This window comes from Pantherophis guttatus, chromosome 1 (assembly GCF_059756535.1).
Source record: "Pantherophis guttatus breed Tessera chromosome 1, ASM5975653v1, whole genome shotgun sequence".
In the NCBI taxonomy this organism is placed as follows: Eukaryota; Metazoa; Chordata; class Lepidosauria; order Squamata; family Colubridae; genus Pantherophis; species Pantherophis guttatus.
Genome location: NC_142063.1, coordinates 84,820,311 through 84,838,097, shown reverse-complemented (window position 1 = coordinate 84,838,097; position 17,787 = coordinate 84,820,311). Strand labels below are relative to the sequence as shown.

The 17,787-nt window shown below is 37.5% G+C and overlaps 1 protein-coding gene across 2 annotated transcripts in view; it reads left to right on the top strand.

The window, feature by feature from the left end:
* Positions 1 to 17,787, top strand: part of LOC117665455 (catalase-like) — a 56,030-nt gene that overhangs the window by 25,284 nt on the left and 12,959 nt on the right. The window contains exons 1-3 of one of the 2 annotated variants that reach the window (XM_034417346.3): positions 1,188 to 1,468; positions 14,665 to 14,836; positions 17,520 to 17,630. In XM_034417346.3, the coding sequence (XP_034273237.1) occupies positions 1,403 to 1,468; positions 14,665 to 14,836; positions 17,520 to 17,630 (349 nt within the window). In that variant the 5' untranslated portion in view covers positions 1,188 to 1,402. Of the gene's footprint in view, positions 1 to 1,187; positions 1,469 to 14,664; positions 14,837 to 17,519; positions 17,631 to 17,787 lie in introns of those variants that run through there. The other variant, XM_034417348.3, reaches the window with a different exon arrangement.

Here is a 17,787-nt window from a genome sequence, read left to right as displayed (position 1 = left end):
GAACTGGGGCCTTGGTAGTACAGTAGACTAAAGCACTGTTATTAACATCTATTAACATTGCTGCTTGCAATTACTGCAAGTTCAAATCTCACCAGGCTCAAGGTTGACTCAGCCTTCCATCCTTTCAAAGGTAGGTAAAATGAGGACCCAGATTGTGGGGGCAATAAGCTGACTTTGTATAAATATACAAAACTATGAAGGCTACTGCTTAACACATTGTAAGCCGCCCTGAGTCTCTGGAGAAGGGCGGCATATAAATTAAAGGGAAAAAAAAAAACTGGCTGCATACAATCAGTGGAGGGGCATGCATTTGAGGGCCCTGCCATTATTGCTCTTTATATAGTAGTCAAGCCTACGGTACATTTGTCTGATAGTCTTCCCCAAAGCCAGGGATAGGATCTAGAAAGCACTGAAATCTGAAGCACAACCTCCTCCTCCTCTTTGAGCTGTAAGGAGCAGGAATGAAATTTCTTGCTTAGTTTCCTAATAATGCTATATATCATCTTTCGTTTTTCACCCCTTACACCTAGTTCATGAAACAAGTGGCACAGAGTATATATATTTCGAGAGAGTGAGTTGTCGGTAATTGTGCCTCTATTTCTTACCTTCTGTGGACAGCACAGCAAGGATGAGGACATCCCTACATTGCTGAAAGAGAGGGATAGAATATCCCAGAAGCAGACGGAGAGACAGAAACTTCTTTGCAAGCATATTTAGATCAGAAAATCATTAACTTCTTGTTACTGTCCTCTCAGTGGGATTCAGGTGGGAGGGAGGGAAGGAGGGAGATAGAGACAGACAGACATAGATATTGATTGGATTGATTTTGGTACTATGGGCAGTGAAGACTGAATTCCACCAAGATGGGAAACCAATACTATATGTTGGTTGGAAACATTGCAAACTAAAGTTTCAGCAAAGCAGACAAGCACCATGTTTAGGGACGCTACCGGGCACGTTTTATCTGACAAATTTAAATAATTACGTGGTCCCACCACATTGGTCTCTTTGCAGCCCCTTTCCTTCTCCATCCCTTCCGACCGCTTCTCAGGCCCACAAGCTGGCCAGCTGCCCTCTCTCCCTGTGTTGTTTTGCAAGCAGAAAAGAATATCTGTTATCCGACTGACTCTTCCACCCAATAAGCATCAGAGAAAGCGCTTTATGATGGGTGCCCCCTTAACCAATGAAGAAAGGGAGGGGCGGGACCACAGGGGCGGGTCCGTTGAACTTTGAGCAGCTGGCTTTCATAGGCAGTTGCAGCTGGGTTGCAGCCGTAGAGATTGGAACATTGCACTTTTGGGGAGTCACTCCCTTTTTTCGCAATAAAGATCTTTGACATTAGCGCTCCCCAGCCGACAGCGTCCCGTCTCTCTTTAGGGTCGGGGTCTCCGAGTCTCCCAAAATGGCCGGCAATCGAGATCACGCTAAGGAGCAGCTGAAGCGCTGGCAAGAGCAGCGGGGCTCGCAGGTACAGACTGGGGTCCCCCACCCACCCAGTCCCGACAGAGTCTTTTTCTGGAGCGCCCGGAGAAATTTGTCGGGCAGCGCATCCGGGGAAGGGGCCGAGGACATCCATCTGGAGTCACGTAATGCAATATAGTATATTGTTACTGGAGTAGAAAAACGTCTTTTGTGGTTTTTATGGATGAACGGATAGCCGGGGGGGAGAAAAACGGACTGGAGATGTGCAGTTAATAACTGGGAAGAGGGAACTGCAGAAGGTGCACTTTGGTCTCCGGGAGGAGGGTAGACTGGGCTATAAAGAATAGTTTAAGAAATAATTTCTCCTAAGTGTAATGGGGAATGTGTCCAAAATGTGATCTGGTTGCGTTATTCTACATTAGGGAGTGTCAAATTTTTGAACTTTATTGGAAATTCTTGGAAATTTAAATTTTCAAATATTAGGGGTGCTCAAAAGTTATGACACGCCTTGGGGATTGTAAAGATATTTTGGTTACTTTAATATAATTTAGATGTGCTTGATGAGTAACTACATAAACATAACTTTTTAACATTTTGCTTGTGTCGTTTACATCTCTCTCTCTCTCTTTGCAACAGCTAAGCAGTTTGTTATTTGGGTACTAAGTTCAATTTCAGCTAAAAATATCAAGTTGATAAAGATTGACCAAAGAGTAGTGTAATATTGTGGATTGTTGGGAGAACTCTGGAAAAAAGTGGCACTTTGTCCTTTTCTTGCAAACATGGTTAATGTCTATATTTGAGGAATTGGATTTACCCTGATAACAGTAATTACATTATCAGTGGTACTCATGTTGTCCTGGAGTGCAAGTTTAATGTCTTACTCTATTTTGTGACAGTAAAAGGAAGGAAAATACTTTCTCAGCATCTATCATATTCTGTCAAATATGATATGTAATATGTACCACCTTAAAAGGAGAAGCTCCTGGTACAATCCATCCATACTAAAGTTTTTTGAAGCTTATCTTCAAATCTTCAAGCTTATTTTATTGAAAGTTTTTTAAAGCTTATCTTCAATGAAATAAATTTATACTTAACTTGATCACTGGTATTTGTTGGATTGAAAGAAATACTCTTGCAGAACTGTTGACAGTTTACTAAGGTTAATTAGTAATTCAAATCAGATCATTATTTCAGTTATCAGAAAAGATCTACACAGGCTTGAATTCCCACAGGCTTACTTCTCTCCTACTCACAGTTTCTCTTACATTACTCACCTTTGTCAGGTTTCAAAACTGATATGGTGTGGGTTCACATTTTGGGCTAATAATAATAATAATAAAGCTAGTTTGTAATTTAGCATTGTGAACCAATCATAGTGGATTATATCAAGGTTTATTGCATAGTGTAATATCTGAATTTATCTTATTCCACAGATTATGGTTAATAACATGATTTATGGCATTGTCTGGCTCTACCTTGTACTTTATCCTTCACGTTCTAAGCTGATTGGAAATCTGCTCAAATTAATATGTTTGATTCTGACTTGAAATATATTTTTCAATTTTGAATTATTAGAATAGAGAAGTGGGGAATATCAATTTATTTGTGGTCCTTTGCGTCATACTTTTGAGAATTGCTAAAAGTATGAATGCAATTAGTAATTATTGTTTTAATGCAATAAACTGCAAGCATAAATATAGCTAGGGAATACTCAAGATGATAGGCAGCTGTTTTTATTGTTCTGTTTTTCTTTCTTTCTTTTTTATTTTATTAGCCAGGAAAATGACCTATTAAATAATGAAATACTAATTTTTTATTTTAGGCTATTTTGATTCTAATGTTTTTCTGTAATAGAATGAAAAGCATTAAGGTTGATTTAATCGTTTGAATGTATTTGTTTACTAAATTGAAAGTAATATTCTCTTCAGCATCTTTCAAAGAAAGCTTGATATATACCAGTAATTAACAGGTTTAACCTGGATAGCAAACAGATGTTTCTTCAGCTTAAACATTATTTAGTATTTTTTTATAATTCTAACTAAACTATATGAAAGATGGCTGTGTATAGCAGTACATGATTGATCTTCAGTTTGTATGATAGGTTTGCCTGCAACCTGCAAAGCAGATTTGGAGTATGTGCAAAAAGTGGAGTTTGGGAGGATAGTTCAGTCTGTCAAAGTTATCCTCCTAAATCAGATAAAAATAATTAGATACAGCCTAGGAAGTCATACAGTATTATTATTAAAGGTTTCAATTCAGGAAAGATTCAAATTTATTTCAAGTGTTGCTTCCATCTAGTAAAGTACAGTAATTGCTTCAGCATGTAGAATTTACTAAATATGAGTTCATTTTGAAGATTAATTTACATGTCGAGGTGAAATGCATTAATGTGACTAGCACTTTTGACCTGCTTGCTTCCACTTATCGATCCTCTGTGATAAATGATAGAAGAGGAGAATAAACAATTTGTAGGGATTAATTCCATCTCTTGGCTATCAGAAAATCTTCCACAAATCCTTTTGAAACATCAGGGAAAATCCTAGCAGTTAGAGTACAGGTAGTCCTCAAGCCCAAAATTTCTGTGGTTAAGTGAGACATTTGTTAAGTAAGTTTTGCCCCCTTTTTATGACATTTTTTACTTTTCTTGTTAAGTGAATCACTGAAGTTGATAATTTAGTAACCAGGTTGTTAAGTAAATCTGGCTTCCCCATTGATTTTGCTTGTCAGAAGGTGATCACATGACCTTGGAACACAGGGTCATAAGTATGAACCAGTTGCCAAGCATTGGAAAATTGATTACATGATCATGGGGATGCTACTTACAAGGTTAACTGTGAAAAATAGTCATAAGTCACATTTTTCAGTGCTTTTTAACTTTGAATGGTCACTAAATGAACTGTTGTAAGTTGTGGGCTACAACAGGGTGATTGATACAGATGAAGATAGCCTGCCATATCTATTCCTCTGTTGTAGCTGAATAGTTACTGTCTCTTATTCAAATTTCAAAGTTGCCTTAATCAGGATGCATAGAAATTGGATATTATTTTCAATCTTGTTTATTTTAAAACTAATTTTTTAAAAATTAATACATTCTAAAATGAAATACATTAAATGAATATTATCAAAAATATTGTACTTGATATAAAATATTTTAAAACAAATCAATTACTTCTTCTCATTTACTATTAAATTATAGTCTTAATTAAATACTGAAAGATAATGATATTGTATGCCACCTCAATCATTAGAGTAAGTGGCTTACAGAAGAAGGTTAAAACAATTCACAGGGCAGGCATGACCAATACAGAAGACATGTCTCGTAAGTCCAATGTGATGAAGTGGGAACCTGGAATAGACCAATTGTCCAGAATTTTCTAATCAGGTAGAAATATATTGAAATACCCAGAAAAAAACATTGGTAAACTGGGAGTATGAGAATAGTTCTGCCTATTAGAGGAGATAAAGAAGAGATAAAGAGATTCAGTGTTACCAGTTTATCTTCAAATATAAATATAGTCTATTTATATTTTATATAAAATATAAAAGACTATATAAATATAGTCTTTAGTTAAAAACCACTCAGTGGTGTTGTACAAATGCTACTTATGATTAATCCTCAAAGTCCTGGAGTGACATGATTGTGAACTGGACATGTGGAAACCAGCTTATACTTATGATAGTTGCAGCATCTGGCAGTTATGTCACCATTTTCAGCCTTCCCTGCTGGCTTCCCATAAGCAAAGGTTTTTTTTTTTTAAAAAAGTTTTTTATTTTATTTCTTATAAATATATTGCAAATATACATTCTCTTATCCGTAATTAATCCCACATATACATATATTTTCTAAAGAAAAAGATTTTTTAATTATATTTGGGGTTGCTCTTCTACCCTTTATTCTTTCCTTATTTTACAACAATCTTTCTTCTCCTTCTTCTCTCTTTCCCTTCCCTGTCTTCTATCCTTTTCTACTTTCTTCTTTCCTCCTGTCCTTCCTCTTTTCTCCTTGCCCTTTCACCCTTCCCCCTTCTTTCCCCCTTTCTAACCTTCTCTCCTACTCTTTTCCCCTCCCTTTCTTCCTCTCCTTTTCCCTTTCTTCTGTTTCTCTCTCTCCTCCCCTCCTATTTTATCCTCTACTCCTCTCTCCATTCTCTCTCCTTTGTTGTCCAATATTTCCCTTATTAGTATCCGAGCAGCCCCGATTTTCTATTAATATATACTTCCTTTTCATATTCTTTTCTATTTTACCAATTATATATAATCATGGTTGTACATTTATGTAGTAATATTTTTTCCTTTCCCCCCCCTCCTCCTTTTCCATTTACACAAGTGTCATCTGAGTTTCTATTTCTTTTTGTCTTCTCTCTCATTTACCATCATATTGTCTAATTTATTAATCTGTCATCTTTTATTCATATTTCTTTTCTAACCATACATAAAATCGTCCCCATGTCTTGAAATATACCGATTCCTCTTTATCTTTTACTCTTAATGTTAATCTCTGTTCATTTCTGCGCAATCCAAAATCATCTTTAATACTTCACCTTCTAACGGGATTTTTTTCTACCTTCCTATTTTGTGCAAATACAATTCTTGCTGCTATTGTTATGTGTATAATGAAATACGTATCTTCTTTACTATATCTCTCTGGTAAAATACCCAATAGAAAAATTTCTGGTTTTAATTCTATACGCTGGTGTATCATTTCCTCTAACCATGTCTGTGTTCTAATCCAATAATTTTTTACTTCTGTACATGACCACCAAATATGATAATATGATCCCGGCAAGTGCAAACATTTCCAACATTTAGCTGATTTATCCTTAAACGTTGTTGCTAACTTTTCTGGTGACATATGCCATCTATAACACATTTTATATACGTTTTCTTTATATGCAGTTGCCGTTGTTAATTTATAATTCCTGTCCCATAGTTGTTGCCATCTCTCTAATTCTATTGTATAACCAATTTTTTTTGCCCATGTTATCATTGTCTCTTTTACTTCTTTGTCTTCTAATCTAATTTGCAATAAGTAATTATAAAATGTCTTAATCATTTTTTCATCCATTGTTCCAGTCATTATTTTGTCCAGTTCTGATTTTAAAACCATACTGTTTCAAGTCTTTATTGTATCTTGATTGTATTTGCAATCTCTTGTTTTTCTAATTCTTGTTTCTGATTTAGTTCTCCCTTCTATGTTAAAATGTCCTTATATCTCACAATATTTTCCATGTTACTCATATTTGGATGTGTCAACGCTTCTATTGTTGAAAGCCACATTGGTATTTCCACATAATGTTTTTATTTCACTCTCTCCCATACTGTTAACAAACCATTCCTTACACAATGTCTCTGGAAATATCCATGTATCCTGTTTTTCCCATACCTTAGAAAAGCGTGCCAACCTAATTGCAAATCATGTTCTTCTAAAGTCAATAATCTTACATTTCTCAATAAAATCCATTCTTTCACTCAAGTTAACATCGCCACTTGATGGTAGAGTTCCTAGTTTGGTAAGCCGAACTCTCCTCTAGTTCTAAAATCTTGGAACAGTTTAAGATTCTGATGATATTCAGCTGTACATCTCCACCCCGGACCACCCCAATGATGCCCTGGAAGTGATGTCCCGATGCCTGGAGGCTGTGCGGATCTGGATGGGGAGAAACAGACTCAGGCTCAACCCATCCAAGACCGAGTGGCTGTGGTTTCCGGCGCCCCGATATAGTCAGTTGGTGCCATCACTGACTATTGGGGGCGAGTCATTGGCCCCCACAGAGAGGACTTGCAACTTGGGTGTCCTCCTGGATTCATGGCTGTCTTTAGAAGAGAATTTGACGGCTGTGGCCGGGAGGACTTTCTATCAGGTCTGCCTGATTTACCAGTTGCGTCCCTTTCTGGATCGGGACTCCTTACGCACGGTCACTCATGCCCTCGTCACCTCCTGCCTGGACTACTGTAATGCTCTCTACATGGGGCTCCCCTTGAGGAGCACCCAGAGGCTCCAACTGGTCCAGAATGCGGCCGCACGTGTGGTTATGAGAGCGACGTGGCGTTCCCATGTAACACCTCTCCTGCGCGAGCTGCATTGGCTCCCGGTGGTCTTCCGCGTGCACTTCAAGGTCTTGGTTACCACCTTTAGAGCGCTCCATGGCTTAGGACCTGGGTACTTATGAGACCGCCTTCTGCCACTAGTAGCCTCTCACCGGCCAGTACGCTCCCATAGAGAGGGGCTCCTCAGGATGCCGTCGGCCAAACAGTGTTGACTGGCGGCCCCCAGGGGGAGAGCCTTCTCTGTGGGGACACCTGCCATCTGGAATGAGCTCCCCCCGGAGATACGGAGGATCCCGGACTTACGCACTTTCCGTGTGCCGTGCCCTCAAGACCTTTTTATTTCAACAGATTGGCCTGGCCTAACCTCCTTTAAAATTGTTAATTTTAAATTTGTTTTAAAACAATAGGGGTGTTTTAAATTGTTTGGGCCAAATTATTTAATGTGCTTTTACATTGTTTTTAAATTTTGTATTATGTGTGTTTTATCTTTTGGCTGTTCACCGCCCTGAGTCCTTCAGGAGTAGGGTGGTATATAAATTCAAATAAAGTAAAGTAAAAAATTAATTCTTGCTTTTTTTTTTCCTTGCCATACGTATTTCCACATCATTTTATTCAAATTTTCAAAAAAAAATTCTCCAACTTTATCGGAATCATTTGAAAGAGAAACAAAATTCTTGGTAATATATTCATTTTAATTAACGCTATTCTTCCCATTAATGATAATTGCAAATTTTTCCAAATCTATCTTAATTTGATTTCTCAGTTTATAGTAATTATCTTCCTTCACTGTAATACACCTTGAAGTTAATTGGATGCCCAAATATTTCACTTTCTTCACTACTTGAATATCTAACTTCTCCATTAGTTGCTGCTTTTGTTTTTCTCTCATTTTTTAAACTATATTTTTTGTCTTATCTTTATTGATTTTCAGTCCCGCTGCTTCTCCATATTCTCTATTTGTTCAATTAACTTTGGACCCGTTTCTGTTTGTTCTTCGATAATAACTACTAAATCATCCACAAATGCTTGTAATTTATATTCTTTTTTTAATTTTTATTCCTTTTATTCCTTTATCTTCTCTTATTTTTCAGTTTAAGATTTCTAGAGTAAAAATAAATAATAACGGAGATAGCAGACATCCTTGTCTGGTTCCTTTTCTAATGTCCACTTTTTCTGTCATTTCACCATTTACAATTACCTTTGTCGATCAATCTTTATAGTTTTAACAATATTAATAAACCTATCCCCAAAGTCCATCTTTTGTAGTTGTATGGTCATAAATTGCCAATTTATGACCATACAACTACATTATCAAACGCTTTCTGTGCATCTAAAAATAACAATGCCATTTGTTTCTCTGAATGTGCTTCATAATATTCCAATGTATCCAATATGATTCGTATATTATCTCTAATCTGTCTTTTCGGTAAGAAACCATTCTAATCTGAATGTATAAATTCATTTAACAGCCTCTTCAATCTTTCCGCCATAATTGATGCAAATATTTTATAGTCTGCATTTAATAATGAAATTGGTCTATAATTCTTTATTTGTTGCAAATCTGATTCTTCTTTTAGTATAAGGATTATATATGCTTCCATCCATGAGTTCGGGACCCTGGCTTCTATTAATATGTCATTTTTCGGAGTATAAGATGCTCCGGAGTATAAGACGCACCTTAATTTTGGGGGAGGAAAACAAGAAAAAAAGAATTCCACCTCTGCCTACCAGGATTTAAGATGGTGCTGCTTTATGTCGCCCTCCTCCTCCTCCTGCAAGCGAGAGCTGCCTCAGAGACTCAGCTGGGAAAGAGGGCATCGATTACTGAGAAGTTCTTTTTCAGAAAACCTATCGGGGTGCTTCTGCAATCTGCAGGGACTACTCGCTTTCCCCCAAAGAGACCCCTTGCATGCTCTGGGGGAGGGTCAGAGCACAGCCTGAGAAACAAACTTCTTTGGGACGGTCGGGGGGGGGAATCTGCCTGGTGACTTTGGTAAACAAGGCCGGCCCCATGATTTTCAGCTGGTCACCCCTCTGGCCGCCCAGTGGGCAGCTCAGGGCAGACAATGGTCACAATGACTTCACTCCCCAGCAATGTGAGAGCCACAGCTGCCGCCTAAGGCCTCTCCGCGCCCAGAAGCCAAGCCAAACGGGAGCCCCTAAAGTGAAACGTCCTTCCTTTCCAGCCACCGCTGCCCGTTGGCCAGATTCCCCAATGCAATTCTCAGAGCCAATTCCAAAGGAAAGCATTTTCGGGCGGCAGACCCGTGAGCCCCTTCCCGATTCCAAACATGGGGTGTGCAGAGGCAAAAATAGTGCATCGTGTTTCAGGTAGTGGATCTGGCCAGGAGGAAGAGAAGGTGAGTCTGCTGAAAAGGAGGACAAAGGCGCGTGGCTCTGCAATGTGCAATGGGAAAAAAAGCATTTTCAGGCGGCAGCACTGCGATCTCCTCCCCAAATCCAAAATGGTTCCTGGTTCCCTGCTGCACATTGCAGGGGAATTGGCCGCCGCCTGAAACGCAGCTCTGAGAATTGCATTGGGGAATCCGGCCAACGGGCAGCGGTGACTGGAAAGGAGGAACGTTTCACTTTCCTTGCAGGATCCTTGCAAGATCCTTGCAGGAGAAAAATGAAAGATAAAACATTTATAAAGCAGTGTGGGAATATTCCTGTTTTGTACAGTCCGTTCTGAAACCTAGAATTGGATAAGTGCATTGCACAAATGCATTAATACAAAGTAAATAGGGTGTGGACAAAACTGATTTGGTTAGATTTGTTGTTTTATTCTATAAGTGTACTGTCTTTTTCTTATAAGCACATAAATTACTACTACATTAATATTTTTAAACAATTAAATTTGAAACTAGTTAATTTGATTACTCTCTAGCAATTTATATGCTATAGTTATTTTTACCAATTTTTGCATTAAAAAAATTACAATTTAATAATAGTTCTTAAAGATTTCTGATATTGAATATGGCCCTGAAGGCTTGGAATTAATGGCTTTCTTATCCAGGTAGCACAGCATTAAATAAAAGACAATTTATCAAAAGTTTTGGAAGTGTGGGAATATTTTTTGTTTTATGAAGTCTTGTGATGAAACTTCCCTGAAGCATGCAACTAGAATATGCATTAATACATAGTGATTCTCTTGCACATTTAGCTTGACACACCTTAATTTGCCACATCACTACAGTATGAGAAATATCATCCACCTGTATTGGAGAATTTTCTCACTTGGTCCTATAATCAAGCTCCCATGTTTTGAATGTTTCATAGAAGTAAATTATATTAGAGAACTACTTTTCATAACGCAGGAAAAGATTGGAAAAACTTCTTTTCCTTGCTTTATTATTTATTATGCACTCAGAACTCTTGAGTGCAGTATATCTACCAACCTTGGTTAGAAACTTTTATTATAAGACTATTTTTAAGAGTTGTTCTTATCATAAAGATTATGGATATATCCCCATGGTTTGCTCAACTTTAAATCCCAGAGAAGCATTTTTCTGCCAAAACAGATCTTGAGGGACTTTCAGTGTAATCTGATTTCAAGATTTCTGCAGCTTTTTCACATGGTTATGTGTAACGAGAATTCTGCTTACATTGAACTTCTCCCTGTGCTCCTGGCAGTGTGTGCTCAGGGGTTTTGGTTAATAAATAGATAGTAAATTGCTAAAGTTGCAGGTTGTCATCTCAGAGCCACTGACTAATCTTTGAGGGTAGAAGTGCCTGAAGTTTGGAGAAAGAGCCAGTGTTATCCTAATATTATAAAAAAGGACGAAAAGTGACTCCAGAAAACTACAGATCAGTCAACTTGGATATCTGGGAAAATACACAAGAAGTCAAGAGATCTGAGAAAGTCTACTTTTTTACATAATCACACCATAATATTTCTCAGTAAATTCTGACCAAATTCTGATCAAGTTTCCCATATTGTTGGACACAGTAAATTTTAGTCAAATGATCCTGAGAAATGTTTAAAAACTGTGTGCATGGCATTTGTTCCTGAACTGCACAAATGATGAGAATAAGAACAAGCTGTGAAAAACTGTCCCAGACAAAGATTACACCGTTCCACGACAGCTAGGCAAAGCGTGAATTTAATGATACAAGACAAGGCAACATTAATAAATTGTTTTGCACTGCTTTTCTCCTTCCTAAAGTTCAAAATCCTTAGAGAAAAAGAAAACCTAATTATATAAGGAGGATAAAACTGTGTTACTCACATGAGTCTCGTTAAAGAATTATCAGTGCTAAGAATTATTAGGACAATTGGATAGAAACAATTGAGCTTTAGTAGTCAGATCCATCACTCTGCATTAGGTCTAGAACAGGGGTCAGCAACCTGCGGCTCTGGAGCAGCATGTGGCTCTTTCACCCCTCTGCTGTGGCTCCCTGTCGCTCAAAATATGTGACACAACTGCCAATATGCGACACCGCCAGCACAAATTTATTGAGCCTTTCAACCCCCGTTAGGCCAACCATGGATAAATCCAAGAAAATAAAAGTTTCAGACGAAAACAGAACATTTAATTCAACTACGTATGCTAGTTGTGTGGCCGCTCAAGAAATAGTCAGGCATGGGAAGGGTTTTGTGGCTCCCGGTGTTTCCTTTTCTGTGGGAAATGGGTCCAAATGGCTCTTCGAGTGTTTAAGGTTGCAGACCTCTGGTCTAGAAAGACAATATCAAGCAGTGCAGATGCTTCAAAATAATTCACACTTGTTACTGAGTAGCGCAGTGCACTCTATATTACCTGAACTTCAACATTTGAAAGGGATTACAGGATGAATTGGTAAATGATCTTCTGATTGATTTTTGTCAATGGACAAGGAACAAAAGAAGAACAGCATAAACTTGTCCAAATATCATCTTTGCATTGCTATGTATTCCTTTCACAATTTTTAAATCTCCAACTGAAATAGTAACATTGAGTAACTTGTTAATGGAATCCAGCAATCTTTTTGTGCAGGGATTAACGCCAACAAATCCTCAGATTGTTGTTTCTAAAGAAAAATATCACTTCAACCTTTTTTCTCTCTGTACTCTCCATTAAAAAAAAAAAATTACTATAGTTTCTTCTTTAAAATTACCCAGAATGCTTTATCCATGTTGTTTCTAAATAGGATAATTTTTTTAATTAATTTACTCAGGTGAAAAAGTAGGTTCCAGTTTGTTAACAATTCCTACGGAATTTCATTGTGCATAATCCCTTTCTTATCTTTCTTATCTTCATTTTTGAGTGGGATGCATTGGACTATCCTGTTTAACAACTGGATGATTTGAATACCTAGATAAATCGGCACTTGCTAAATGCAACCCTAGTCAATCATGAATTATGAAGGATGTGTGAATCTTCAAATATATGAAACAAAGTGCAGAATTCCCATTTGCAATTCTCCAATGATGTTTTTTAAAGCAAGAGTGAAGCCTAGGTTGAAATCGTGTCTTTACTTGAGTAAAATGCCGAGGGCACATTCAAAAACATAATATATGAGACAACCTAAAAAGGTAATTTAATGGCTTATTTACCAGTATAGCAGAGTCATGAGATTTGTCAAGAGTTTGTGTGGGAATATTTATTTTCTGAGAACTGGTGATGAAACATCCTGAAACATGCAACTGGATATATATATAGTGCATTAATCCATGCAACCCATAGTGATTCTCTGTATACCTATCACTTGACATACCTTAATTTGTCATGTTGCTGCATATAAGAGAAGTGACAACGTTAATCCATCTCTAGTTCTATAAATAAACTTTCAGCCGTTTGAATGTTTCACAAACCTCTTTAAAAATAGCGAAGACTTCTTTTCAAAGCATGTGAAAAGGTAAGGAAAATTCAACTCCCATCCTACTGATTTTTTTTTTTTTTTTGCATGCATGTCTCAAGTCGTGCTGCTCTATCAATTGTGCTCTAGCTATTCAGAGGTCTTTTGAGTGCAACATTTCTTTTGAAATGAGGATAGACATGTGCAATACATTTCCTCCAAAGCAGGAAAAGTTACTCAAGAAAGTACTTGACATTGCAGAGGTGACAACAAGATGCAACCCTCTGTCATTGCCTTACTGCCAAGTCCTTTCAACTTTCTTAAGTGAAGCACTTACAAATGTAGGAAATGTAGTTTCCTAAATCTTGTGACATGGAAATCTAATATCCTTGAACTGAAGTCCTTTATTATAATACATCTTTGAAAAGAGTTGTCATTCTAAGAATTGTGGTTATATTCATTTGCTGACTCAGAGAAACATCTATCAAGGAAAAAACCCCACCTCTTTGGTGTCCGCATTTTTTGTTGTTGTTAGTTGCAAAGTTGTGTCCGACTCATCGCGACCTCATGGACAACGTTCCTCCAAGCCTTCCTGTCCTCTACCATCCTCTGGAGTCCATTTAAGCTCACACCGACTGCTTCAGTGACTTCATCCAGCCGCCTCTTTCTCTGTCATCCCCTTCTTCTTTTGCCCTCAATCTTTCCCAGCATTAGCTCTTCTTCAGTGAGTCCTTCCTTCTCATTAGGTGGCCAAAGTGGTCCACCTAGCTTCATTTAAATAATAGGCTCTTTTTGCTGTTGTACCGGTCTTTGAGAGCATCATCTCCTCTTGGAATTACATTTGTCCAAACTCTTCTGGCCATTTGCAAAGCACAAATCCTGGCTTTGCTATTGAGCCTGGACCCTGACACAGCTTGTGTGAGTCTGCTAAATGGTTTGTGTGAGCCATTGTATGAATGTTTTCGGCTGCTATTTTTTAAAATTCTGGTTGTTTTATATTGTTTTTTCTTCTGTTTTAATTGTGAGCGACCAAGAATCATGTATATAAGACAGATGGCCTATACATTAATTAAACATATAAATAAATTTGGTCTCGTCTCCCTTACAGAACTAGCCCTAATAATAATTTGCCTTACTTTTTAATATTTCAATCTGGAAATATATGTAACTGGGAGAATGTTTTTAAATGTTGCACTTTTCTTCTTTTGGTGTGGTGTTATTTGGAATTTTATTGAGTGCATAGCTAATCTCTTTATTCAGATTATGAAATAATAAAGTCTAAGATAAACATTTTCCTGTAGCTTTAGGAAGCAAATTTCATCAGATGTCTGTCAAATTAATCTCGGATTGCTTTCAAGTTACCATTAAAAAGTTGTGGATGCTTTTGTTGTTATAACTTGATTTTTGTTTTGAACCTAGGAAGCCGATTCCTTAACTACAGGAGCTGGAATCCCAATAGGAGACAAGCTGAATGTCCTGACCGTTGGTCCAAGAGGCCCACTCCTGGTTCAGGATGTGGTTTTCACTGATGAGATGGCACACTTTGACCGAGAAAGGATTCCTGAGAGAGTTGTCCATGCCAAAGGAGCTGGTTAGTTTTTGAATTTGCAGTGTCTTTCTTTTTAGCCTTGTTAATGGGGTAATGTTACAGTGTCCCTTACAGCAGCGGTTCCCAACCTTTCCACCTTGGCATGGTGCGGGGTGACATGTGAGTGGTAGACATATGTACGTGCGCAAAGCTCCATTGGTGTGAACAGTGGGTGCGCATGCCCTCTACTTGCATGAATGGAGCTTTGCACTTGAGCAGAGGGCACTTGTTCTTACACATGAAGCTCCACTTTTGTGAGAGCAGGCACTTGTGCTTGTGCACAAAGCTCCACTTGCGTGACTGGAGGGTGCTTGAGCTCACGCGTGAGTGGAGAGTACTCATGCATGAAGCTCTCTTTGTGCACGAGCACAAACGCCCTCCACTCCAGCGCCCCAACTCGAGCAAGTGGAGTTTTGCACATGAGTATAAGAGACTACCGCTCATGCAAGTGGAGATTTGCGCGTGCATGCTTGCCCATCACTCACATGACCCTATTTCAAACAGGCTGTGGCCCGGGAGTTGGGGATCCCTGCCTTATAGAATGTAGGTACGTTTTTGTGATTGACAACACTGAAACTGCATCTTGTATCATTCTATTCAGGAATCTATTTTTATTCTGTGATGCTGATACAATATTCTGAGGGGTAGCCAATGATAGTCCTTATAGCAGTATAGATTTCTGCTACTGATTTTCTTCATTAGGAACTTGAATTATCTGTAATCTATCCACTTGTGGGACATTTGAAGTTGTTATGTTTTGTCTTGTTTTTATTTACCTTTGCTGAATTTATTTAGCTAAATGATACAAGTAAATAACACTTTTTTCTTTAAAAACTGAAGCTTTAAAATGGTTTTAAAGTAACCAGGAAATATTAGAATCAGATTAACATTCTTTTAAGATTTGAGAAAGAGTTCTTTTTTATAACTTTTTTCACTTTGTTGTATACTCTACTGAATCTTTGCTTAATTGTGTTATACTTACCAAGCACTTATAAATATAATTTACTTGTCAACTTTTAATTGACTCATAACATTTTTTCGCAAAATTTTTAAATGAACATCCAGAAATAAGTATTCTCTAGAGAAAAATTACTTTTCATTTATTACTCCAGAAACACTTTTACGATTCAGAGCTTCTTATTGATGTAGCCATAGTTTCACTATCATGTTTTAATGTTTAATTTAGCTTTTTTTTCTTACATTTAATGCACCTTTTCTTTATACAAATCTAATAAAGAATGATAAGCTACATGTAGAAATATTCAGAAAACACCATTACTCAATCTGGAAAGTCCATTTGTGTGTAATGGCTCAGAGTCAAATAATTGGTATGCGTGATATAAGTGTGAGCCTTGCTTGGCTGCAGCTATTTTTAGCTCTCAAAGGTCGGGGTTTTGGTAAAGAATGAGCCATCCGGATTGAATGACTTTTTAAGAATAGGGACAAGAAAGCAGAGTTGTAATGTTAAACTGCTATATGATCAACAGTCCATATTGGATATGGAGAATAAAAACAGCCTTATTTTAAATGTTGGAAAAACTAAAAAGATTGTTGACAATTTCAGAAAAGGCAGGCACAGTCACACACCTCTTGAGTATTAATGATTCACCTGTGAAGGTGATTAACAGCATCAAGTTTCTGGGTGTGCAGCTAACAAGTAGGCTGGCTTGGTCATTCCACAGTGAGACACTGGTGAAGTGGGCACAGCAGCGCCTGTATTTTCTGTGTCACATGAGAGAAGTTCATCTTCCTTCCCCTGTCCTTACCACTTTCTGTAGAGGGATGATTGAGAGCATACTGTCATATTGCATTACAGTCTGGTTTGGAAGCATTACTGCTTCGGACAGGAAGGCAGTGCAGAGACTGGTAGAGACAGTGCAGGAAGGCAGTGCAGAGACGGAAGTGAACTGCCAATAATCTTTCTCTGAGAAATATTATTGGCAGTTCGCTTCCGTCTATCCAGGACATAGCATATAAGCGATTCTTGACCAGGGTCTGCAGTATTGTCTGGGACACTACACATCCTTTTCACGACCTGTTGATATCTGAAGCAGAACATCCAGATTCAGTTGCAGTTTCTTTCCATATAGTATCAACCTTCTAAACTCTCAAGCTTCCTCTTTCCGTTATGTATTCAAGTTGGACAGTGATGGATGGATGGATGGATGGATGGATGGATGGATGGATGGATGGATGGATGGATGGATGTGAATGGGTGTAGATATATGTGTGTGTGTGTTATGTATGTGTACACTTTTGAGAGCAGGCAATAGAATTTCATTTTTAATGTGTGCCAGTAAAAAATTACAATAAATGTTTGTCTGTCTGTCTGTCTTGTCTTATCTTGTCTTGTCTGTCTGTCTATATATCAGAAAGAAAAATTAATGAAAATTGTTCGTTTGATTCAATTTATATGTTGTCCATTCGCTGTTCAAAGTTGATGCCTTCCTTTTTGTTAGGAAAATCCTTTGTTGAATCAATTTCCATTAAAAGGAGCTAGTATATTTATAGTAACCATCAGCATTTCAAAAAAAAAAAAGCATAAAATGTGTACTTATAAGCTGCTGATAATAATGAAAACATTATCTTCTGCTTCATCTACCATAACTAATATTCTTTGCAAATCTGTGAACTTTGGAACAATCTTTTTAAAATTGTAATAAACTAACCTCTTTTAATTTTTCAGGAGCATTTGGCTATTTTGAAGTGACTCATGATATCACCAAATTCTGCAAAGCAAAGGTATTTGAGCACATAGGCAAAAGAACTCCAATGGCTATTCGATTTTCAACTGTTGGTAAGGATCTTGCAGATTTTCAGTGTATCTTATTTATTTATACATAAAAAGCTTTTATTGAATATATGTGCTTATTTATATATCAATTCAATATTTTAATCTATTTCAATGGATTTTTATGTGCTGTTTTTAATTGACACTGGGCAGTAAGTCATTT